The 25,314-nt window shown below is 34.3% G+C and overlaps 1 protein-coding gene and 1 long non-coding RNA gene across 2 annotated transcripts; one reads left to right on the forward strand and one right to left on the reverse strand.

Moving 5' to 3' along the window:
• Positions 1-217: 217 nt before the first annotated feature.
• LOC113361285 lies at positions 218-4,588 on the reverse strand. The gene is made up of 6 exons (XR_003365049.1): positions 4,478-4,588; positions 4,008-4,106; positions 3,428-3,885; positions 2,360-2,437; positions 1,533-1,726; positions 218-489 (listed from the first exon to the last, which is right to left on the reverse strand). It is a non-coding gene; the product is annotated as an uncharacterized LOC113361285 (long non-coding RNA).
• Positions 4,589-16,525: 11,937 nt separating this feature from the next.
• Positions 16,526-22,810, forward strand: LOC113356231 (nitrate reductase [NADH]-like). Its single transcript, XM_026599303.1, has 4 exons — positions 16,526-17,700; positions 17,876-18,016; positions 20,881-21,113; positions 21,214-22,810. The coding sequence occupies exons 1-4, from the start codon at positions 16,686-16,688 to the stop codon at positions 22,537-22,539; spliced, it is 2,715 nt and encodes a 904-aa protein (XP_026455088.1). The 5' UTR covers positions 16,526-16,685; the 3' UTR covers positions 22,540-22,810.
• The last annotated feature ends 2,504 nt before the right edge of the window (positions 22,811-25,314 follow it).

The raw sequence follows: 25,314 nt of genomic DNA on the forward strand, positions 1-25,314 counted from the left end.
TCCAAATATTTACAGTTTAGTCCAAAGTGACTCATGATGATGTCAGAATTTTAAATAATTTAAAAATAATTAAAAATCAATTTATCTTTTGAACCGCTCATCCAAAATTCACAAACTTTATATATTCGGGAAACTCTTTCCGAGATCTACAAAAAGAGTACCCATATAAGCATATAATTTCTATTTTTTAAAAATGTTAATTTACACTAGTGTGTACAACTATGTTTGACGGGAAATATAGGAAGTAAGTTAAAGTAATGCCTACTGCACCCTGCTACCTATGCATGACCTCTACGATAATTAAAGAATATTCAATGAGACAGCGATATCCTTGTTCAGGGGCGATAAGATGTGATTGGTAACCAGCTGCTTCAGTAATTATCTTTCATACGTTCGCCACCACTAGTTGCTTATCAAATTTCAATTTTTTTAACAGCTTCATAAAATTGATTGTTGAAAACATTATAGATTTTATCAGCACCTAGGCGTCTGCAGACAAATACAAATATTAAACAAAAAAGTAGGAACCACTTTGTACATATACCAAACAACCAAAGAGTAAAGAAAAACTGCAGTTACATACATGTCGTCAAGATGGTTTTTGTAAATTCCATAAAAACAAGATTCAGGTTATGTCATCCCATAAATCACCCTCAATGTGGAGAAAATATTTGATGGGGGCATTTTTTGAAGGGGGCATGGGGGACAAATCATATGTTGACACATGCATTTGATTTTAATAAATTATGTTTCCGAAAATACCAACACCAATCAAGAAAACAAATTTTCTCACCAAAATTACACTTCTTTTATATTTTTGGAAGCATAATTCATTAATATCAAATGTACGTGTCAACACATGATTTGTCCCCCATGCCCCCTTTAAAAAACGCCCCCATCAAATATTTTCTCCTCAATGTGTGAGATTGAAGCCCAGTTTTCGATTGTAGTCATAAAAGTCAGGCCAAGGGCTTCATAATTCAAAAACTATGGTCGGTTTCAAAAAGAATCAACATGTGCACAACTATGTACACATGAAAAATAAAAATATGTAAAAATATCTACACATGTTGGATAAAGAGTGAACACAAGTATGACATAACACATCAGTGTACAAGTATGTACACACCTACAGAAATGGCACAAATCCAACATTGAAAACTACAAAAAACAGGTCATATGTCCATGACATGATGCATCGTTGTATAATTAATGTACACATCTACAAAATCTTACAAGTTTAACTTCCATGCTCACACAAAACAGGCTAGATCTACTTTCATCCATGGCATAACATACTGGAGTACAAGTACGTACACATCTACAAAAATCTAACAAAATCCAAGAAAAACTAAAGCAATTTCAATTTTTCAGTTTAGTAACTAATTGCAGATCTTCATGATGAGATAATACCACCCCAGTAAGAGGATTGCCAGAAAGGCCAATATCAACTATTCTCACGTCTCTTATTTCCAATGTCAGTCGATCCTAACCAAACAAAAGAAACTGAATATACAAGTACTCTTACATACCTGAAATTGAAGCACTAATGCAGATATTGGACCAACATCAACCGAGGCGTTGGACTTTACATAGTTCATTACCACCTCCATGTAAGACCGCTTTGATATTCCAATAAATGCATTCATTTGTAAGATGAGAATTATCCACTACTCATTTTAGAGAATCACATTTATACAAAATCACAGAGACCAAAAGTCCAGACCTAGAAACGAAAAAAGATTGTTCACTAAAAATTGATTAAGAGTCCTAGTGTGGGCTATTATATTATAGGTGTACCAATATGTACACATGTAATTTATGTCACATGTGTACAACAATGTACACTTATATTATAGGTGTACTAATATGTACACTTGCATTTTCTGTCATAACTAACAGTCAATAACTCATATAAATCCAAGAAATGAAAAAATATTGTTCACTAAAATTTGACTAAGAGTCCTATAATGGGTTATTATGTACACATGTAATTTCTATAACATGTGTACAACAATGTATACTTATACTTCAGCTGTCTAAGCTAACTGTTATACTGGAAGCCTTATATCTGATAGGAAATAAGAAATGACAAGACATTCCAGAGAGCAGATATATATTCAGTTGAGATCGAAAATTAAAAATAAATGAAATTCAAATTTGTTTGATGGGTAATAGAGACTAAGATGCAGGATCTCAAATCTGAAGTCCAATTTTGGACCGTAATCATATATCGAACCAAGTCAAGGTCTTCACAAATTCAAAAACTATGGTGAACTTCATAAATTTACAAAATACGAAGTGAACAGTAAAACCAAATCCTAAAGAAATAACAAACCAGGATTTTCAAAATTCGAACCTCTCAATTTGATGTCCGAACAGCTTCAATTCGATCCGTGCTTAAAGGATTAAAAACCTTGTTTCTCTAATTCCGAACCTAAAACATACAAAATCTTCATAAGCACTAAAATATCAAACCTACCGAATATCATAACCTAAAAAACTACAAAAGAAATAAAAAATCATATAAATAAAGTCAAGATGAATGATTATAAAATGGTGAGCAGCAATGGCGAGAGGCAATGAGGAGCAACAATGATGTCATAAACAACTTCAACAAGAAAGGGTGATTTTGAGGAAACCCAATCGGCATCAATGCATTAGTTGCAACTATAATTAGCAAATGAATTCAATCTGTGCAACAAATGAACACTTCTCAACCAAGTATGCAAAATCAAAATATAATGAACATATATAGATATCTCTAAAGAAGCAAAAAAATAAAAGAAGCAAGAAGATAAAAAATTGTTAATGTGTACAATTATATACACGTGGACCATAAACATGTGTATAATAATATAATATCATGTACACATTAATATTCAGCATGTGTACACCTATGTACACATTAACAATTAACATGTGTATAATTATCTACACACAAAAAATTAAGAGGTTTACAATTAAAGTATACATCAAGAACCGACATGTGTACAACTGTGTGTACGCTAGCTTATGAGTCCCTGATTTTAAATACATAAAACCCAAAAAAAAATATAACGTCAAAGGCGCATCAGGATATATAATACTTTAGATAACATAAAGTGATTTGTTAGTAAAACATAATTTCAGTAATTAAAATACTACTCATAGGATGTAGAAACTAATCCACCCTAGAGTTGATACACATTCTAAAAATTCCAGAAATCTTTGATAGTGAGTTCATCTCCCTAGATTTACAGTCGAAGAACTTCAAAATCAGGTGGCAACTGCCACGCAACTATTTACCTTTCCCTTTGTAGGAAAGTATTTGAGGTGGGAACGGGAATAAAAACAAAGTGGAAGCAACCGGGGTGCTTAGAAAGGAAATAAAACAATTACAAAGGGAAGTGATGAACGAGAACATAAACAAAGAGGAGAAGCTTACGTTCTTCGAAGTGGAGCTGGCAGATCCCAACTAAGCAAACAAGAAAACAAACGGAAGAAAGAAATTCGCACGTCAAATAAAATAGCAAAGAAATGAAAAGAGACTAATGCAGAGTCCACGATCTTCATCTTTCCAAAGTTATTTTGTATTACATGCTAAAGCAGTAACACTCTATGGAGGCAACATTTTAACCAACCAACTGGATACGTGGAACTTAATTATAAGAACCACATGGAGTGGAAATAACTGCTTCACTTAGGCAGGAGTGTATATGAATGAATGTTTGAGAACAGATTGAGTGGTTAGTGGTCACCCTCCAACGTATGAGAGCAATTCCTTCTGTTTATGTGCAATTTTATCCCTTCTATTATCCAAAATCATCTGTTCAGATTCATCCGTCCAATCTTCCAATTTATCAAGCATTTCCTTGCCATGCTCTTTCTCTGATTCCGCAACACCTGCGAGGATCAAACTAAACGAACCATCATCTCCCATACAACCGTAATTTCAATAATTTTTCAATCCAATCCCCATTTTATTTCAAAAAAAATCATAAATCATTGACAAAAGTTTCACATACCTTTGTCTATCAGAACCTTGTTAGGTGCTTCCAATGCTGGATCAAGCACAATAGTAATCCAACCAGGATATTTTCAAGATTTTACCCTAACTATATCTCCTGTAATAAAATCTTTCTTTTTAGAACTGATGAACTAAATAAATCAAACAAATTATCTCCATGAAAAGAATACAGATCCATGTAACATATCCCAAAATTAATTTCCAGAAAAACAACATCTAATCAAGATTGTGTATACCTAAATTGTGGTTTTAATCCGCTTAATTACGTCAAATCCTTCAATTATTTGACTCAACAATCGGTCGTTCTCAGTTTCAATTCAATTTGAGACATGCAATCCTTCTAATGATTCGATTCGAGAATACTCATTTCAGTTAACACTAAACTACAACGATTAAGCAAAACGAACTCTAATTTGACGCAAAAAAAATGAATTTAGGTTTAGGCAGTGATGTGAATACGATTATTACCTCTAGAATTGAGATCATTACGATGATCTTTAAGACGATTTCAATAATGAGATTTCATATATTGTTCTTCATTCTCCACTTTCCTCTCTGTAAATCGCTTTATCTCTCTCTCCAAAAAAAAATCTAAGCATAAAATGAATACAAAAACATGAAAAGGGTTGCTAAGGTATTAAGAAAAGATCATATTTTCTAGATCGGTAGAAATTTGGATTAACTCGTCCAAATATGGACTAAACGGTACACAAATTTGAAAATTTGGATTAGTGAATACTAGGCCTCAGATGCTAGGACCAGAATGTCCAAAGCCCATCAGTAATGGGACTAAACATCAATTTTTACTTTTTGAGACTCATGGTGTCTAAAAGGTGGAGGCATAGAGCTGGTTTATATGATTTGTGAAAATTATAAATATTCATTTTTCTGTTTGGCTAACCGTAATTTCATTTGATTGCATCATGCCTGGTTTATATGCGTGGTTTGTTAAAAAGTACGGGCTAGTCCATCTCGAGTTAACTAGGTACAATTTAGTCCAAAAGCTATTTAAAATATGGAAAATACACATATAACCTTCCTGATTTACAATTTAGTCCAAATATTGGTAGTTTAGTCCAAAGTGACTCATGATGATGTCAACAATTTTAAATAATAAAAATAAAATAAAAATAATTTATCTTTCAAACCGTTTGTCCAAAATTCACAAACCTTATACATTCAGAAAGCTCTTTCCGAGAGCTAAAAAAAGAGTACCCGTATGACTATATAATTCTCGTTTTTTAAAATCCTAGTTTAGATTGGTGTATAAACATGTATACATCTATAAACATGCCCAAAAGTTACTAACTTAAACAAAGAGGTTCTTGTGCTTTAAAATCAACTCAATATTCCCTCGCCTACAGTCCTTTAAATAATAATATATCACAGCACCTCGTCTAAAACCTGCAAAATCATTACAACAATAAATATTAGGCCAAGATAACTATAAATGGGCTCTGATTCATAGTATGCTGCAGTTCAAGAAACTCATTACTATAAATATGGGGTACACGTAAAGGGCCACAATGACTCACAACATTTTTATAATAGCTAAACCAATAGGATTTTGCTAGATATCATATGAAATAAAAGTAAAATAAACTTCCACAAATAACAAAGATGTTTTATCCCAAAATAAACCTTTTGCAGTCATTGCTAGCCCACCAAAATCTAATAATATTATTACTCCATGCACTCGGGAGTCTTAACAAAGTGCTTATTTGAACCATATTAGTCATAACAAAACTAAAGTGCTTACTAGAATCAGATTCAAGGGCGACTACTCTTCTTAAGGGAGAAAACAAACTAAAGTCCAGAAAAACTTAATCTAATTTGAACCATAATAGTTATAACAAAAAGTAAAGTGAAAGATAGGCACAAATCTGTTAAATCATCAAGTAAGAAGGAATTGGATACCTCGTTAATATCTAAATCCCGTCCATTATTCTTCTCCACTTTCTTAAGCTCCCTCGATAAGTACCTAAACACGTAGTAAGCATGTCATTAAAATCATCTCATCATATCGAAAAACAACAACTTGGGGTTTCATCAAAAATTAGTTCTTTTATATTTTGGAGAGAGCAGGATGTTGTGCACACCTACAAAAATATAGCATCCATACCCAAAACAAACCATATATTATTGAGAATGTACAGTGGTGTACACACCTACAATAATTCAAAAAATCCAACATACATACCCACAATAAAGGGCATAAAATCGTGAGAGAAGATAATGGTGTACAACTATGTACAAACTTACAAAAATTCAGCATTTATACCCACAAAACATGCATATATTATTGAGATAGCACAGTGTTGTGAAACTATGTAAACACCTATAAAACATGCATATATTACTGAGATTGTACAATGGTATGCAACTATATACCTACAAAACCCAAACAAATCTAACGTACATACCAAAAAAAAAAACATAAAATCGTGAGAGAGCACAATGATGTATAACTATGTACATACTTACAAACATCCATCATTTATACCCAAAACATGCATATATTATTGAGATAACACTATTGTGTAGAACTATGTACACACCCATAAAAAATTCTAACAAACCCACATCCATAGGTCATACATATTGACAAAATAGGTCATACAATGGTGTACAACCATATGGTGCCTATGTATGATGCACCTTAATAACTCTTCGTAGAATATGAAAGAGAATAACAAAGTTCAATTGCAAAAAAGTCTGGGAGGAGATCAGATGGATTTAAAGGAATAGGAATCAGGTGGAAAAGTAAATCCATACAAAAAAAATAAAGACACACCTTAAGTTCAATAAAAGAGCTCAGGTTCTGGACTTCTCAGAAAAGTCATCTTTGCTCTCGAACTTCACATGGTCAAGGAAGTGACATAAGGCCCTGCAGTTACCATAAAAGTACAAGAAAGGATCAACAAGTGTACAATTATAAATGATCAACATGTGTACAATTATATGCACATTAAAAATTAGTGTGTGTACGATTCTGTACATATTAAAAATCAACAGGTGTACAATTATGTGCACGTTAATAATTCAATAACAAAATATGCACAAACTGGTTCTCATTTACTCCTTTGTTCAAGTCATCGAAGTTACGTTACAAAATACACTTTTAATACATTCATTAACGTAACAAATGGAAAAGACAGTAGTGAAACGAAGAATTTCACCGCATTTTAGAGAGTGAATCTAAAATCAACAAGTGTGCACATCAAAAATCAACATGTGTACAATTATGTACACATCAAAAATCAACATTTATATAATTGTGTGCACATTAATCAACAGGTGTACAATTATGTACACATCAAGAATCAACAAGTGTACAACTATGTACACATTAACATACAATGAATCTTAAAAATTTAAGATTATTCAGAACCTTCTCATTCTGTACTACATTGCTATTCAAGCATTTCGAATCTTCCTAAAAAGAATGTATACATGTATAACAATCCATAGCAGTTGAAAGTAATGGATGATATACCTCTTTGGTACTGAACTGAATGAAAGAGAAACCTCATAGCTCGCCTCGCTTTGGACCAAGAGTGTGCCATAAAAAATCCTCCGACTCCATCTTTCCATAAGAAGAAAACATCTTTATTAATGTCGATTACGAATACAAATTCAGTGACTATTAGTACTAGTATAATAGAGGGAGGGAGAGAGACAGAGAGAGTGACACATACTCGGTCATTCTTTGATCGAGATTACATATGTATAGCCTTCTTTCATACTTCTCGTTCGTCGACCCATTAGAACACTGTCACCTAGAGAACAAACTGTTTTAATTCTAAAATCATACTTATGCATCTTTCAGTGTAGAAACATGTACACGTCTACATTTAAAATTAGTATTATCTCAAAAATTTAACCGTGTAAAGAAGAAACAAAAGAACCAAGGAGTAATTTTTCCGAACACACCCAAGTGCATCCCTTATATATATATATATACACATACAACAAAAAAGAGATGATTTATATCAATTCAAATGGTCCTTTAACTAATGACTAGTATTCACTAAAATTCAAAAGAAAGAAATAATCTATTTAAATGGTCCTTTAAATAAGGACTAGTATTTTCTAAAATTCAAAAGAGAGAAATAATCTATTCAAATGGTCCTTTAACTAAGAACTACATCACCACTAACCACTGCTCATACCATCACAAAAATGAACTATGGTGGAGATTTTTCCAAGTCACCACTAATATCCATAACCCAAGAACACTTTTGAAATGTGCTCGAGTGGAAACAAAGAATATTTTTTTCACTATATCATTTTTTTTTTTTGTCTGTCAGTGGTGCTTGCTTCCATTTGTTGGACTAAAGTCCAAAATTTCTTAACACCCAAATGATTTGTTCCTTTTAAATTTCTTCCCACTTCGATAAGAATTTAGGGATGTTATCCTTTTTTCAAGGATGCCAACATTGCCAAGAAATAAAGAAGACCTCATTTCAATTCTCGCCACCAAGTAATTTGACCTCAGTCGGAGGTTATATATTGGTCGGATGTCTGTGCTGCCAATAATTTGGTTCAATTAACCAATGTTGTTTTTAAGTTCGGGTTTAAGGTATATAACCTATATAAGCACAAATATAGAAACTAACAAATATAAATTAAGAGATAAAAATGTACCCATCATGCTTGCCTTAACCTCTCAGATTGAGAAGTATTAGTGATAACTTGTAAAGCAATAGCTGTGCCAAGAGAAGCCTATTGTTATCGACGCACTAAAGCTTTGTCAAGAATCCATTGCAGTCAGCTTCTTCCAAAAATAAATGTATATAGCATTTTAGCAGAGTATGCAACCGACAGATCCGTTCTTCATTAGCCTGGCCAAACCAGTAAAGTTTTATAATTACTCAGTTGAGCATTTTTCTACAGAACATAAGGCAAATTAAAATATGAAAACCAAGTAGGTTACACTAAACTTCCGAGAAACTCACCTAAACAGTGTGGGTAGACTCAGTATGTAGTTAATATCTGGCCAAAAAACCAATCCAAATGATTTTTGAAAAGATTAGATGGGTAATATTTTTGATAATTTATTTTTTGATAATTACAAATATGAAACCAAATAATATTATGAAGAAAAAAGATAGATCGCAATTCAATTAGGAACCCTAAAAAAATTCTGCAAAAAATTCTGTAAAATATTTTTGATAATTTTTGACTCAAATTTGGACTCAAAATGATGACAATAATCCCAAGATTATAGATCGAAGCACTGATTTTGAATCAGAAAATAAAATTTTATATGAAATCAAAGCTTTGAGTTCTCAAAATCTCAAAAAATCAGAAACGTTAAAATACCTCCAATGGTTTTCGGTGACTCCGTCAATAAATTCCACCTTCGTCTTCAACAGATCGAGTGAGAGGAATTAATGTTTAAACTCCACCTTCTTCTTCAACAGAGCGAGAGGGAGAGAGACAAATTTGCCGGAGACGAGAAGCGGAGAGATGAAGACGTTTTTGAATTTGAGAGAACTAAACTAACTCGTGAAAACTTACATCTTTGATGGGTAGTTTTGTCATCGTAAAAAATTTATTTTGGACTAAATCGTTTCAAAAAGGACTAACCCGTTCATAATTTGGTAAATTTGGACTTTCTAGTACTAGGCTTTAGAGGACAGGACTAGAGTGTCTAAAGCCCAACTAGTTTGGGATTAAACGTCAATTTCTACTTAAAAAAAAATGAAACATCGAAACCCTGATTTACCTGGCGACGTTTCAGCCTACTAAAATTGTTTGAGGCCTATGGAATTTTATTCTCACCCAGACGAGGAGAAAAGCGAGATTGTTAAAGGCTGGTACCAGCTTTGCTAGGGATGGTACCAATCCATGTAAAACAACAGAGTGTTGGCCGTTGGATCTATGAATTGGTACTAGCCCTAGCAAAGCTGGTACCAGCCTTTAGCAATCATGGAGAAAAATGGTGTTTAAAGAAAAATGAAACTACTAAATTATTCTCACATGTTAAAATTATGTTTCTATTATTGAAGGCAGGGGAAATGGGTCTCAGGGGAACTTCATTATGGCGCCACGCCATCCCTTGGCTAAACAACGCGGAAAAACAGTTTATATTTTTCTTTTCAAAATTTTATTCCCACAGATTTGGATAAATATTATTTGTGGATTAAAAAAGTTTCAAATGAGCGACATAATAGGGAAAAAAAAGAAGCAAATCAAAAGAGCTAAAAGTGAAAATTAAAATGTAAAATTGAAAATTCAAACCAAGTTTCCGTTGAAAATCACACGGAAGCTGAGTTTCCGTAAAGTAGTTTTTCCGCAGAAACTCAGTTTCTGTATGATTTCCCTTAGCTACAACCCGCATCAGATCTGATCAACTTTCATGTGTAGTTAAGGGATATCGCTACATTTACACGACACAGTTAAAGTTTAGCTAAGGGATATCGCTACATTTACACGATACAGAAAATTATAATAGTTAAATTTCGTTACAATTAAACTATAACGAAGTGAAATCGCTTACCATACTGCTTTGGCCTAATATATCTTAGAGCTGGATCCATTCATGATCGGCAACTCGTCATATTCAATAAGCAAGCTAGGTGTGGTACTTAATCTCTTCTAAGGATGTCACATTCCATTTTTTCGTTGGCATTTAGTTGATGCCTGAAATTGCCTTCCAAAGCTCCATTTTGGATCATATCATCAAAGGCGAAAGCCTGTTTATGCTTACATGCCTTATAAATCACAAGGAATAATCCTTTAAACCCATTTATCTACCAAAATCTCACAGACTTATCATTATTTAATTTAGGTGCACAATGATTTTGTTGAATAAGCATCGGCTAACTCTGTGCCAGCAGCCGCGGTAAGATAGAGGGGTTGGATTCCCAACCTACAGGTTGCTGGTTCAATTCTCGCTGCTGATCAATAAAAAAAAAACCACACACAATGGTTTTGTAATACTGGAACCATATTAACCAGGTTCCTCCAAACACTTCTAAGTCTCATCATTTTCTTTTCTACACTAACTTGAAGAAACAGGGCAATTTATTATAAACATTAGCCAAACATAGTCTATCTGCTTTAGAGCCAAACTTCTTTGTCCAAGAAGCTAACTTCATGTCTATTTTGGCGTAAATTTAGAAAAATACTATGTTTTAAAGGTGTTTTAAACATCAAGTTTTTTTTTTTTTGAAGGCTTTCTGCCCCTAGCCGTATTTATTACCGACTTCCAATGTTTCCGCTCAGGACATGTCTAGTGGGAGCACGTATATTTGTTCATTTTCCTGTTCACGTGGATGGACAAATCATTTTTCCCACGATGCAGAACGAATAAATTTAACTAGGAGAACCAATTATATATATAAACTAACATGTTTCTTTTAATTAATAGGTCCGATTTTTTTTACACAAATAGTTATTTTAATTAAGTGGAACCGATTATATATAAAATATATCAAATCCGTTATAACTAACTTAACTAACTTTTTGGATTATAAAACAATTTTACTTGGTGAAATTTTGGATGATCGGTCTAACTTGGGACGAGCATCGGCTCAACCAAGGCTTTAATTCGATCATCTCAAATTGAGACTCTCGGCTCAAACTGAAACAGAATGGGCAAATTCCCAAATTTAAACATTTGCCCATCCAGCTCCTTAGCTTGACAGTTCCACTATGGGGCAATTGGCAAATCTGCTTATTTGCTCATCCACTGGAACTACTCTTAAATTCAAGTTGTAGGCTTCTAGCTCGGTCCCTACCTCCGTGGATGCTCAAAATTGTAGAGGCCTCGGCATGTTAGCATTTGAATATCGCCATTGACCTGACATTTCTGTTCTCTCTCACACTATATGTGGATCGACAATGGAGTCCTAGTTTGCAAGAAAAGTGCTTTACCTTTTCAACCAAACAAAACAATAACCATTATAGTATTTGCCAAGAGGTAGTTTAATAGTAAGATCCGATCACAAAAAAGAGACCAATTTCTTTTATCCACTATTAAAAAGTTAACATGCTAGCAATCATAAACCATAAAAAAATATAAATATACACGTAAATAAAACACGTAAAATGGAAATAGCCAAGTTGTTGTTGGTAGTTCGACTTCACTTCGAAAATTATCAAGGATTCAAATCTGAATTTCGCAACGATTTGCTTTCTCCTATGAGGACCGTTGTTCAATGCCCTTGTAGGCTGTAGCCGTAGGGAGTGACCCCTATACCACCAATTCAATGAAACCAGTGATGAAGATTATTTTGCCTTGCATCCAATTGGTGACTTGTGAAATTTGGCAAACCGTGTAACAACCTTGAAAAGCAGCAAAACGCCTACTTTTTAGTAAGTAAACAAACCAACATTGGGTTTATGAATTCTACTCAAAATTGCGCAAAGTCATACTCCCTACGTTCCTAAATGATAGGCTGATTTTGTTTTTAGAAGAAATTAAGGAAATTAAGAGAACTAATCATTGAAAGTGATCCTCATAACACTTTTCAATAAAACAAGTGAAGTGACTTTTCAGCAAAAGAAGTAAAGTGAAATGGTCCACATGACACTTGTCATCAAAAGAAGTTAAGAGAAAAGTAGTCCTAGAAAACTAAAATAACATTTGTCTTTCCCAATTAGGAAACCAGCCTTTTTTTTGAAACATCTATTTAGACCAAGTCTTATGGTGGAATCCAACCTATTCCAAGTGTGGGAAAACCATGGAATGTCAAGTCTAGTGGCTTCCAAGTTGGGGTCTTCCACAGAAAATCCAAGCAGGGTTCCATGAATTGATGGAAGGGTCCGTGGAATCCATGGAAACGCTAATCAGAATAGCGTAGTAGAAGACAAGAAATGCTATTAAGAATAGCACAAAAAAAACGCTATTCTTAATAGCACTGAGTGTCATTCTTAATAGCGTTTTTTTTGTGCTATTCTTAATAGCGTTTTTTTTTGTGCTATTAAGAATAGCGTTTTCACTATTCCACCAATACACTTGCATTTTCATCCACAATTCCAAATGTTGAGGTGGCGTGGAAGATGGAAGATGGAACTCTTCCACCATAAGACTTGCTCATATAGAAACCAGACTATTATTTAGGTACGGACGGAGTAGTATATTGGTATTGTGGTTGAAAATATAGTGTATTTGTTTTTCTTCACCCATTTGGCCAACAAGTGGGTTTCAGCATGTCATTTATTTTTAGTGATATAATACTTGAATGATTGATACTCATTTAAAATGAGTCAAGTCAATAAGGCTGTCAAGGGAAAGACATGTTTACTATCCGTCCCTGCATTCTAGCTGTAAAGATTATTGGTTTATATGTTTGCTTGTCATCACCTAACTGCATCAAAACTATGAAGTTATGAACGAACTAAAGAACCCACTTCCGTCGACATCCTGTTGAATGCACGAAGTGGAAACACAAAATTAGTTAAAAAGATCAAAATCAACAATTCCTGGGTGAAGTGGACAGTTAGATTTTGATATTGTTTAAATGGACAGAAATGTAAAAATAGGCATGGTGTAACCAGTTTCATCGTGCCCATTTTCAAATATTTTTTCTTATTTTTAATTTACACATGATATATCTAGTTTCATCCTTGCTATTTTTTAAATTTAAGCTTATTATTATTTTTTTTTGACTATTTCACCCAAACTATTTTTTACTCGTCCATTTAAACCGTGGACAAATGGTCCATTTTCCGAACTGGAAAATCATCGTCGTTCCATTCAGAGTCGGAGACTTTTTATTTGGGGAGATTTGTGAAATTATCGAGGATTCGGTGAAAAGTGTTGAATGCATGCATGTCTACTCCAACGGATGCGACATTTCATGCATAGATTGAAGCACTATTTGTCATTGTTCGATATCTAGGATCTAGTCATCTAATCGATTCTATAATCAGTGGCTGTAAATTAGTAAATGATAACCAATTGAAATGGTTCTATTTTGTTTCTTGAGCATCTTCCAAGCTTTTGGCTACTTGTACGTACCGTTTTGAGTTACAGAAAACGTTATATGGAACCATTTTGAATGCCATACTCATCTTTGTATTATGCACTGCAAAAGCATTTCGTTTTTTTACACGCAAACAGTTCATTCTTGTATTTTACCAAATTCTTACAGTTTTCTATTCATGAACATTAGACATTAGTACAAAATACTCCTTTGCTTACACGCACACAAACAAAATCTACTCTTTTCTGTTTTTACAAAACCTCTTTTTAGTAGTTTTAACTTCATCACGCAACGTGCATTCCTTTCACACAACTAAGGTCCCCAATATCACCTAAATAGATATTTCCCAGTCAGTCTTACACAGCGTGTATTAGCAAAAATAGAAATATCAAGTCGTATACGTGCATTGGCATGTACCACCCACTAGAGATAGTGTTTGGCCATATCTTCCTTCCTCCATACTTTTTAACAACCAATTTCTAGTTATAGAATTCCATTGTACAAGTAAGAAATTTGAAATCTAGTGGTTTTATGTAAGAGTGGCAAGGCAATGGCCACATGCGAAAGCAAGTAGGCAGCAGGCATATAGGCACATATTGGGAAACTGTTATCTTTGAGGGGTTGGGGCGGCTAATAGAAGTGAGGAGGAGGTTAAATAAAGAAGGCTGGGGTACAATAATAAATATGGCCTTTTGATGATACATTGAGTCACCTTGATTTTTGGGATGAAAATAAAGAAAACAAATATTTGGTTTTCATTAACGTCTCCTCTTCACCACACCGTTCCCTTGTTTTCATTGGCCATTCGTGTTTCCCATTCGCCACTTCTCAACCTTTCCAGCTTACATCTACCACTTCTCTACCCTCTTTAGTCTTTCCCCTTATTTTACTAATTTTAATTAGCTACTTGTTTATTGATTTATTAAAAATTAATCACATATTAATCTTTTGTTTTCAAAGTTAATTTTAAACTCGAATACAGATAGAATCTTCGTTTTTTTCTTTTCTTTTTATGCATGTAATTTCAAATTGCCACCCTAAAAACCACATGCAATATTATATGGTGTTGATTCTAAGATTCCAGTACTTTTCATCCATTGATATTTAGTTTTTTTTTAATTAAATAACAAGATTCTTAATTTGGATTTTTCGAATTATATGTTGCTAATCTGCGACTTGGTCTAGTTAAATAACTGAATTCCTACTATTATGGATTTTCTTTTGTCTTAAATCATTGCATTTTGCAACTTAAAGACCCTACTTTTGACTATACTTTTTTCCCATAATTATTAATAAGGCACACCAAAAATAAATAATTGCAAAAGAATGAAAAATATAAACAAATATCTAAATCATTTTACAGTATTAGTATTTTAGTACAAAATGATAAGAATTAGTAACAACTGTATATATCCTCTCTAAACAAATGAAATGAACATATACAACCAAGTTATCGAGATTCGTACTAGGTGTTTAAAATTCAACGGCGTAATATAATTGCTGCATAGAACAGTGTCAGATCCGTGTGTGATTGATGTACGTACCTGATTGGAATAATAATAATTTTGCAGAATCCAATGGATAAGAATGTTCATTTTCCGCATAGAACATCGACTAAGATTTTGCCACATTTTGATTCACCGAGTTCCAATCTTATGGATAAGAATGTTAGTTTTCCGCATACAGCATAGATTTTGTTACAACTCAATTCAATTCATGGAGTTACGAAATCTGATTCATAGCTTGTTCCATCAGACACTCTACAGGACAATATTGCAACTTCGCAAGACTGTGAGGCTCCTCGGCTCTTCGTTATTAATATAATCTTTCGTTTCCCCTCAAAAAAATGAAAAATGTGACTAAGGACTGTAGCTAGCATCATCAGTAGAATTCTCATTCTGGATTTACAAGTGTCAGCCGATCATTGTTGATATGGCAATGTGTCCATGATTGACTTACCTACTACTGGCATTGCAGCAATGATAGTTTATAGTATTTAGTTACTGGTATTTCATGAAAAACGAGCAATAAAAAAACTAACTCTGGTTGCGACGAAGTTTGCAAATCACACTTTCCCTGAACAAGAGTAAAATGATTAGATTGATCTGTCCAACAAAAAGAAGCGACGAAGATACTTACTGAAAAAGTTACTATTTAGACAACCATATCTGTATGGGCCCAAATGGACTTTTTGAAAAATCTACTAGTCGCAAACCACAGTTGGCAATGGCACAAGGTATATGGTTATGATGAAGCTATATTTTTGATGTAAAAACAGGACAAAACTGAGGAAACTGCCAATGAAAACTTTGGGTGGTGCATCTTTTTCTGTTATATAAAGTCTAGAGGATTGTATATTTATTTATGTGGCTATAATCGGCAATTACAAATCACAGACCATAGTTTGCATGCACTGTAACCACGGGTTCCTCATTTTTTCTTAGTCGGCTGGCTCGGCTATTAAAATTTGTGACATCACTACCCAAGATTAATTTGTCCCACCTTTAGAGCCATCTCTATCAGAAGAGCATGGCACAAGCACATCCCTTTTCCAATGCATCTTATATAAAGCCCTAACCATGCTCCTCATTTTTCTTGCAACTATCAAATGCTTGCAAAAGCAAATCGGAGAAAAGAGAAAACATAGATAGAAGTAGAAAGCAGAGAGAAAGTGAAACGAGAGGAGGAGCATTCAAAGAGAGATTTTTTTCTTTCTTCTTTCTTTTGATTAGTCTCTAATGGCGGCTTCTGTTGAAAATCGGCAGTACAACAGTCGACTTGAATCAGGTCTAGCAGTTCGTGGATTTAAAACCAATCCCAGTCATCGATCTGATTCGCCTATCCGTGGCTGTAATTTTCCCATGTCGACTACCGAGCGTCTTTCTATACAAGCAAAACCGGTCATTGAAGATTTATCTAGCGACGACGAGGAGGATCAAAACGAGCAGTGGAAAGATTTCGGCAAGATAAACAATGAAATAGAGCCGTCTGCTATTGACTCGAAAGATGAAGGAACTGCTGATAATTGGATTGAACGCAACCCTTCCATGATTCGGTTGACAGGAAAGCACCCATTCAATTCAGAAGCACCATTAACTCGTCTCATGCATCACGGGTTTATCACACCTGTTCCTCTTCATTACGTTCGTAATCACGGAGCTGTTCCAAAACTTAAATGGGAGGATTGGACAGTTGAGATTTGTGGATTAGTAAAGCGTCCGTTACGTATCACTATGGATCAGCTCATTAATGATTTCGCAAGCCGTGAGTTTCCAGCTACACTTGTCTGTGCAGGTAACAGACGTAAAGAGCAGAATATGATAAAACAAACTATTGGGTTTAACTGGGGAGGTGCAGGAGTATCAACTTCAGTATGGCGTGGTGCACGTTTATGTGACGTATTAAAGCGTTGTGGTATCATGAGCCGTAAGAAAGGTGCTCTGAATGTTTGTTTCGAAGGAGCTGAAGATTTACCCGGTGGCGGTGGATCTAAATATGGAACTAGTATAAAGAAGGAATTCGCAATGGATCCTGCTCGTGATATAATTCTAGCTTACATGCAAAATGGTGAACGTTTGTCTCCTGACCACGGATTTCCAGTCCGTATGATTATTCCAGGTTTCATCGGAGGAAGAATGGTGAAGTGGTTAAAGAGAATTATCGTCACAACTCCAGAATCCCAAAACCACTATCATTTCATGGATAATCGGGTTCTTCCTTCTCATGTCGATGCTGAACTCGCCAATTCTGAAGGTATCCCAATTATTTTTTACAGTCTGTTTCGTGTCAGATTATACTCTCCTTTAAATAGTACGACAAAAACATAACAAAATTACAGAAGATTATATACTGTCTGTCTATTTTCCCTAAAATGAGAAAATCTTATCGCCAGAATCTAACTCCTGCCTGTGTTTTTCTTACTATACAGCATGGTGGTATAAGCCAGAGTACATCATCAATGAGTTGAACATAAACTCTGTGATTACAACTCCTTGTCATGAAGAGATTCTTCCCATAAATGCTGCAACAACACAAAGAGCTTACACATTAAGGGGATACGCATATTCCGGTAAGTCTTCGTACAGAATCTTCTTCTGTTGGAATCTTTAGTATTTCTCATGGAAAGAATATACGATCTTATACTATTAAGGTTCATGCACTTATTACTTTTTGACCCTACTTACTCTTTCCTCTTTTATTCCAAACCATCAAATTTGCCGGTTTTCTCCCTTTCTTTCAGTAGTTTATTGTTAGTTGAAAGTAAGTAGTACTCCCTCCGTTCCGATTTATTTGACGTTGTAGAGTTTTTCACGGAGATTAAAAAATATCATAGAGAATAAAATCTTTCCAATTTTACCTATATTAATTCTTCTTAAAATTTTAAATGACTAGTTTTTAGTTTATAGATTTTAGAGAAAGTTATCAATTCCCTAGTAATTTACTTGGAATATACTACCAAACTAGAGTAGATTTAAAATTAGAGTATTGTTTACAATAAAAATTAATGATATTGTATGATTCCAAAGCAAGGGTAAATCAGTGAGAATATGAGAAAAATACTAAAACTATCATCTATTTTGGAACATAAAAAAAACCCTAAAATATCAAGTAAAATGGAACGGAGGGAGTAGTAAATAATTAGCCATGTAAAGTGAGGTCGACTGCAAAAATTCAACCATGACAAGTGACAACAACCAAACACATCGTGTTAGTACTTAGTCGTTGATGACAGCTGAAATCCAAATTTTATTTCGCTAACATTCAAGATATTTTTGATCGAAATTTCCATTCAACATTCAAGATTATTGGTTTCATTATGGAGAATGGGTCATTTGTCCAAATATTTTTAAATCACGGTTTAAATGGACGAGTAAAAAATAGTTTGGGTGAAATGACCAAAAAAAAATAGTAAGGATGATGAAACTGTATACATCCTGGTTTAAATTTAAAAAATAGGAAAGATGAAACTGAATACATCCTGTGTAAATTAAAAATAAGAAAAAAATATTTGAAAATGGGCACGATGAAACTGGTTACATCCTGCCTATTTTTACATTTTTGTCCATTTAAACAGTATCAAAATCTAACTGTCCATTTTACCCAGTAATTATTGATTTTGGTCTTTTTAGCCAATTTTGTGTTCATTGTTTCTTTCAACTTGTTATTTGACATTTAGGTATTTCATAATTTCATACTCAAGCTCAACACTCAAGCATGAAAGATGCTTTTTTTCCAAATCTCTTTTGTGAACCATGTGAAAGGAAAAGATGCCTTAGTTTTTTGTTGGGAGATTAGATCCAATAACATGGGATTTTTGGGACCTACTACTTTTATTAATAATTAGCTTCTTAATCGTGCTTTAGTGTAGGGTTTGTCTACTGTTTATGACTTTTTGTTTTCAGTGGTTTAAAATATCACGACTTTTTAATCATATTTTTGTTTTACTAAACTAAAATGTTTAATGTTTGCCACTAACTTTTTGCTTGCGTATTAGTGTTTGGTCGAAATACGACTTACACAGACAAAATGCACGTGTCTTCCATCACTCTGGAATACATTTATTTTAGCTGTCGTTAGATTTCTAAGCAATTACAAGTAGGGGAATCCCTTACAAGTAAAGGTCACCCCTCGAGTCAAAGATCAAAATCTAGGAAATTACAGGAGCAACTTGGTAACATACATAATGAAACATCATATCGCACTAAAAATTACAGAAAATGGGTCATTTGTCCAAATATTTTTAAATCACGGTTCAAATTGACAAGTAAAAAATAGTTTGGGTGAAATGGCAAAAAACAAATAGCAAGGATGAAACTGGATTCATCCTAACTTAAATTTAAAAAATAGCAAGGATGAAACTGGATACATCCCGTGTAAATTAAAAATAAGAAAAAATATTTGATAATGGGCACGATGAAACTGGTTATATCATGTCTATTTTTACATTTTTGTCCATTTAAACAGTATCAAAATTTAACTGTCCATTTCACCAAGGAATTGTTGATTTTGGTCTTTTTAACCAAGTTTGTGTAAAAATTACGGAAAATGAGTCATTTGTCCAAATATTTTTAAATCACGGTTCAAATGGACGAGTAAAAAATAGTTTTGGTGAAATGGCCAAAAAAAATAGTAAGGATGAAAAAATAGTAAAAACTGGTTTCATCCTAACTTAAATTTAAAAAATAGCAAGGATGAAATTGGATACATCCTGTGTAAATTAAAAATAAGAAAAAATATTTGAAAACGGGCACGATGAAACTGGTTACATCCTGTCTATTTTTATATTTTTGTCCATTTAAACAGTATTAAAATATAACTGTCCATTTCATCCAGGAATTGTTGATTTTGGTCTTTTTAATCAATTTGTGTAAAAATTATTTTTGACATTTTGTCGTGGTTGGAACGTACAAGACAGACTGGAGTCTGGACCATCTGACCTGACCTTTTATAATTCCTAAATATTTTTCCCTGATTGAATTTATTTTCTTATGATAAAGATGAGTTCTGCACTGAAATCAAGCCTTTTTCTAGATTTTTCTTTGTCTCTATTACCGGAAACTTGGGAGCCGTGATACCTCCACCAACCCCAAGAGCCAAGGATAGTTAGTGTCCCCTTGTATTAACTGTCTGGTTTTGTCCATTCTGGACCAGTGATGTGGTGGTCACTACGGTATATTCGTATCAAAATTAGAAACTTTCGTTGCTGTTGATTTTGCAATTGGCTTGGTAGAGTCTAGAACAGATAACCTGACCGCACTCAGTTACCGGTACAGTCTAGGACGACAAAAACACTAAATGCACAAAGCTAAGGATGAAACATGCTAAGTACAAAATTATACAACGGAGTTAATGATTCGTTCAGAGATTTTGATTATGGATTTTGGAACTTCTTGAAGTAATATTGACTGTTTTTTTAACCTCATGGTGATTTAGGCGGCGGTAAGAAGGTAACTCGTGTCGAAGTAACAATGGACGGCGGAGAGTCATGGTTAGTGTGTACTTTGGATCATCCCGAGAAACCAAACAAGTATGGCAAATATTGGTGCTGGTGTTTTTGGTCACTGGAAGTTGAAGTTCTCGACTTGCTTGGTGCCAAAGAGATTGCAGTCAGGGCTTGGGATGAAACTCTAAACACTCAGCCTGAAAAGCTTATCTGGAACGTCATGGTAAGCATACGCAACGATTGATGTCTAAATAATCAAAAATACTAGTGCACCTTAAATCATCCTGAGTTAACTCTTGTTTATAATGTTTAATTGTTTGCAGGGTATGATGAACAACTGCTGGTTCAAAGTCAAAACAAATGTGTGCAAACCACACAAAGGAGAAATCGGTCTTGTTTTCGAGCATCCAACTCAGGCTGGAAACCAACCAGGGGGATGGATGGTTAGACAAAAACATCTTGAAAACTCTGAAGGTCCACAGACCCTCAAAAAGAGTTTGTCCACTCCTTTCATGAACACCACATCGAAAATGTATTCGATTTCCGAGGTGAAGAAACACAACTCGCCTGACTCGGCTTGGATCATTGTTCACGGACATGTTTATGACTGTACCCGGTTCTTGAAAGACCATCCAGGTGGTTCCGATAGTATTCTCATCAATGCAGGTACCGACTGTACCGAAGAATTTGATGCAATTCACTCTGACAAGGCCAAGAATTTACTTGAAGATTTCAGAATCGGTGAACTCATTGCCACTGGTTACACTTCTGACTCGTCATCTTCACCAAACAACTCAGTTCATGGTTCGGGCAGCTTGAGTCACCTAGCTCCTATCAAAGAAATCGGCATTGCGAAACCCGTAGCTCTAGTTGGCAGAGATAAAATACAATGCAAACTTATTGCCAAGACCTCGATTTCTCATGACGTTCGTGTCTTCAGGTTTGCATTACCTTCCGCTGATCAAGTCCTTGGGTTGCCAGTTGGGAAGCACATATTTGTATGTGCCCACGTTAACGATAAGCTGTGCATGCGTGCTTACACTCCATCAAGCACAGTTGATGAAGTTGGTTACTTTGAGCTGGTCATCAAAGTCTACTTCGGCGGAGTTCACCCCAAGTTCCCCAATGGAGGTATTATGTCTCAGCACTTGGATTCTCTTCCTCTTGGTGGAACTATTGATGTGAAGGGTCCTTTAGGACACATTGAATACACTGGTCGTGGTAATTTCACCGTTCATGGCAAACACAAGTTTGCCAAACGACTCGCAATGCTTGCTGGTGGCACAGGAATTACACCAATATATCAAATTGTACAAGCAATATTGAAAGACCCAGAGGATGAAACGGAGATGCACATCGTATTCGCAAACAGGACTGAAGATGACATCTTGTTGATGGATGAACTTGATTCGTGGGCTGAGAAGCACGAGAGGCTGAAAGTTTGGTACGTCGTTGGTGAAACATTGAGGGAAGGATGGAAGTACAGTGTAGGGTTCATAACTGAAGAGGTCCTACGGGAACATATCCCTCCGGCATCGGAAGATACATTGGCGTTGGCTTGTGGACCACCACCTATGATTCAATTTGCAGTGACTCCTAATTTGGAGAAGATGAATTATGATGTCAAGAATTCATTGTTGGTGTTCTAATCAGATTAAGTACTTAGAAGGTGAAACTACAAAGAGGAACACATGTGATCAAATTTAAGAAAATGATAAGGGGAGGACAAATTATAAGGAAGTTCTCATTAGTTTATTGTATATAATTAGTGTTGAAGGATGTAATGGGTTTAGTATGTTCTTAAAAGTAAGGGGATTGTTAAATGTTAGTCTGTTTAAATTTTATGTAGAATTGAAAGCAAAATGTGGGAATTGATACTTTCTTTCCTCGATATTTATGATCATTACATATTTTACTCCCTCCATTTTCATTAATAGTATGTCTGGGTATTTCTGCTTTTCCAGAAACAGAAGTCAAAAACAATATGCTTTTGTTTCACAAAAAAATAATTTTTTTTATAAGTCATTCTAAAATGTATATTCAAACTAATTTTTGATTTTTTTATTTTCAGAAATGTTATAAGCAACGCAAAGTTACTAAGAGTAAATCAAGAGAAAAACTTTCTCCTAGCCAGTTTCGCGGATCATCCAATCAATCCGTAGTTTGGCCGGACTGGATCTGTCACTGTGTTTTCCTTGCTCATGCATTTCCTTTCTGTTTTTTCTGGATCACTTAAGAATGCATTGCTCGTGCATTTCTATTTTTTATTTTCTTGCACCTTATCTTTGTTAGGTAATTTCAAAGCAAATTTTGTTGACTTGTTAATTCCTAGTGGCTTGTAATTGTATTAACTATATCAAGAAACAATAAAGGCTCACGCAAGCAGATCTCTCGCAAAAAATAATCGGCCTTAATATGATGGTCTTTACGGACTTTAAAGTGAAAACTAGGTTGTCATATTCACGTGGGTTCTACATTACCTAGCCAAAAAAAGAATGTATTGGTTCCCATGTCAATGCCGCATAACCCTGAAAATATCTTTGTTTTTCGAAGGGGACTCTAAAAAATAATCTTTTTGATTAACAAATTTATTACTACAGTTCAAAGCGCACCGTTAAGTTGAGGTATGCGCAATATTATAAAGAAAACCTATCAATCGATGGAAGCTGGAATACATCCATTCACCATAAAAAAGTGATGTGCAATGAAAATTAACAACTTCAAAAAAATTTCCTAGTGTGTGCATGGATTTGGGCTCGTCCTCTAGACTATAGAGGTTAAAAACTGAGCTATCAGTAGATAGAAACTTAAAAAATTAAATAATGCTCGAAATTAAATTAGTGAGATTTGTTAAGTAAAGATCAATATAAAGTACAAAGATTCCATCAACCTTTAAACCTGATTTGTTTTGTTAATTTTTTTTTCCATTTTTTGCTCATCCATTTACAACAATTTGAGCACTAATCTATGATACCCAATGTTGTAAGTTGCTTTAGGTTGTGGTCCATTTGATGGAGGAACCTATGAATACAAAACTATGCATTTAAATTTCGCCTAGTCAAATGTGAAAGAGAGCTGTCAAATGGGAGATGATGAAGAAAGGGTCTTGCATTGCCAATCACTCAATCAGTGTACACCATTGCAGGAGGGGAGGCTGAGAAGATAGGGATAGAAGTTGGGTGGATAGTTTCAAAAGCAATATGTTATTATGTTTTCAGGACAAGTGATGACACTCATAGACATAAATTATTAGATACGGCCAAACAACTTATGTTTCTTTTTATCAAAATCATTGAGGAGCATTTCATGATGAAGGAGGTATTACAACATAAAACCATTTCAAACCTAATTTATTTTTCCATTAATTAACTGATTAATGATTAATTAACAATTTCGTAAAATATGTAAGTTTAATGGTGGTCCAGAGATATGGTAGCAACAATGTATGGTTCTCATTACGTATTGGTTTATTAATCTAAGCACAAGACTTGCAATATCCGTACCTAATTATATGCCCAAACTTTATTCGCTGAAGAAGATTGTAGTATTTGTAGCTTTTTAATGTGTAAAAATTTCACAATTATGCGGAGGAGTCGACCGTAAATGTATCACCTCACCTGTCTCCGTGTACGAAGGTATCATGATATCACTTGACTTTCTTTTTATAATTAGTTTATAGAAATGTATTAATCTCCTGATAATCTGTTCTTACTTTCTTACGAATTGTAAACTATCGATAATGACTAGAAAGAAGTTTTTTTGGTTTGCATTTTCAGAAACCAAAAGCATAAGTTGTAGATATGCAACATCACGTTTTAAACCTTTCTGCAATATGAAAAGGTTGCTTCAATGAATTTGCTGCCTTTGTATTAAGAACTGTAGATCATTATTGCATTGCTTACCAAGACCCATACGAAGAATGTGTATGATTGCAGACATAGACTTTGTGCTGGAAATTAAGGTGAAAGCATCATTCATCTAATTGTAAGCCACACTCAGTCTGACATTCATACAGGATGATTACAGGGACATATAATGTAAGACTTGGCGACAATGACAATTCCCAATTGAACTATCCTTTTCCTTACAGAAGTCATATGTGAAAATACCAGAATTAGTAAAGAACCCTGATTTTGGGCATACTCAAATCTTTCTAGGCATACAAAACAATAGTCCCATCTTGGATGACCTTATAAGGGGTACTCTATGAGTAGTTCAATTACCTATATACCCATAATACAAAAATCTAAAATTAGTTTTCTAAAAAATCAAAATCAGTTTCCCTTAACATCTCTTCTTCTTCCTCCTCTAGCCGAACTCTTCCCCTCCCGCGAAAAAAAAATCCATCACCGTGATTAATTGTCGATTCGTAAAAAATTGATTGTCGATTAAACTCAACCACATAATGACTCGTACAAAGAAAA

Source organism: Papaver somniferum, chromosome 3 (assembly GCF_003573695.1).
Source record: "Papaver somniferum cultivar HN1 chromosome 3, ASM357369v1, whole genome shotgun sequence".
In the NCBI taxonomy this organism is placed as follows: Eukaryota; Viridiplantae; Streptophyta; class Magnoliopsida; order Ranunculales; family Papaveraceae; genus Papaver; species Papaver somniferum.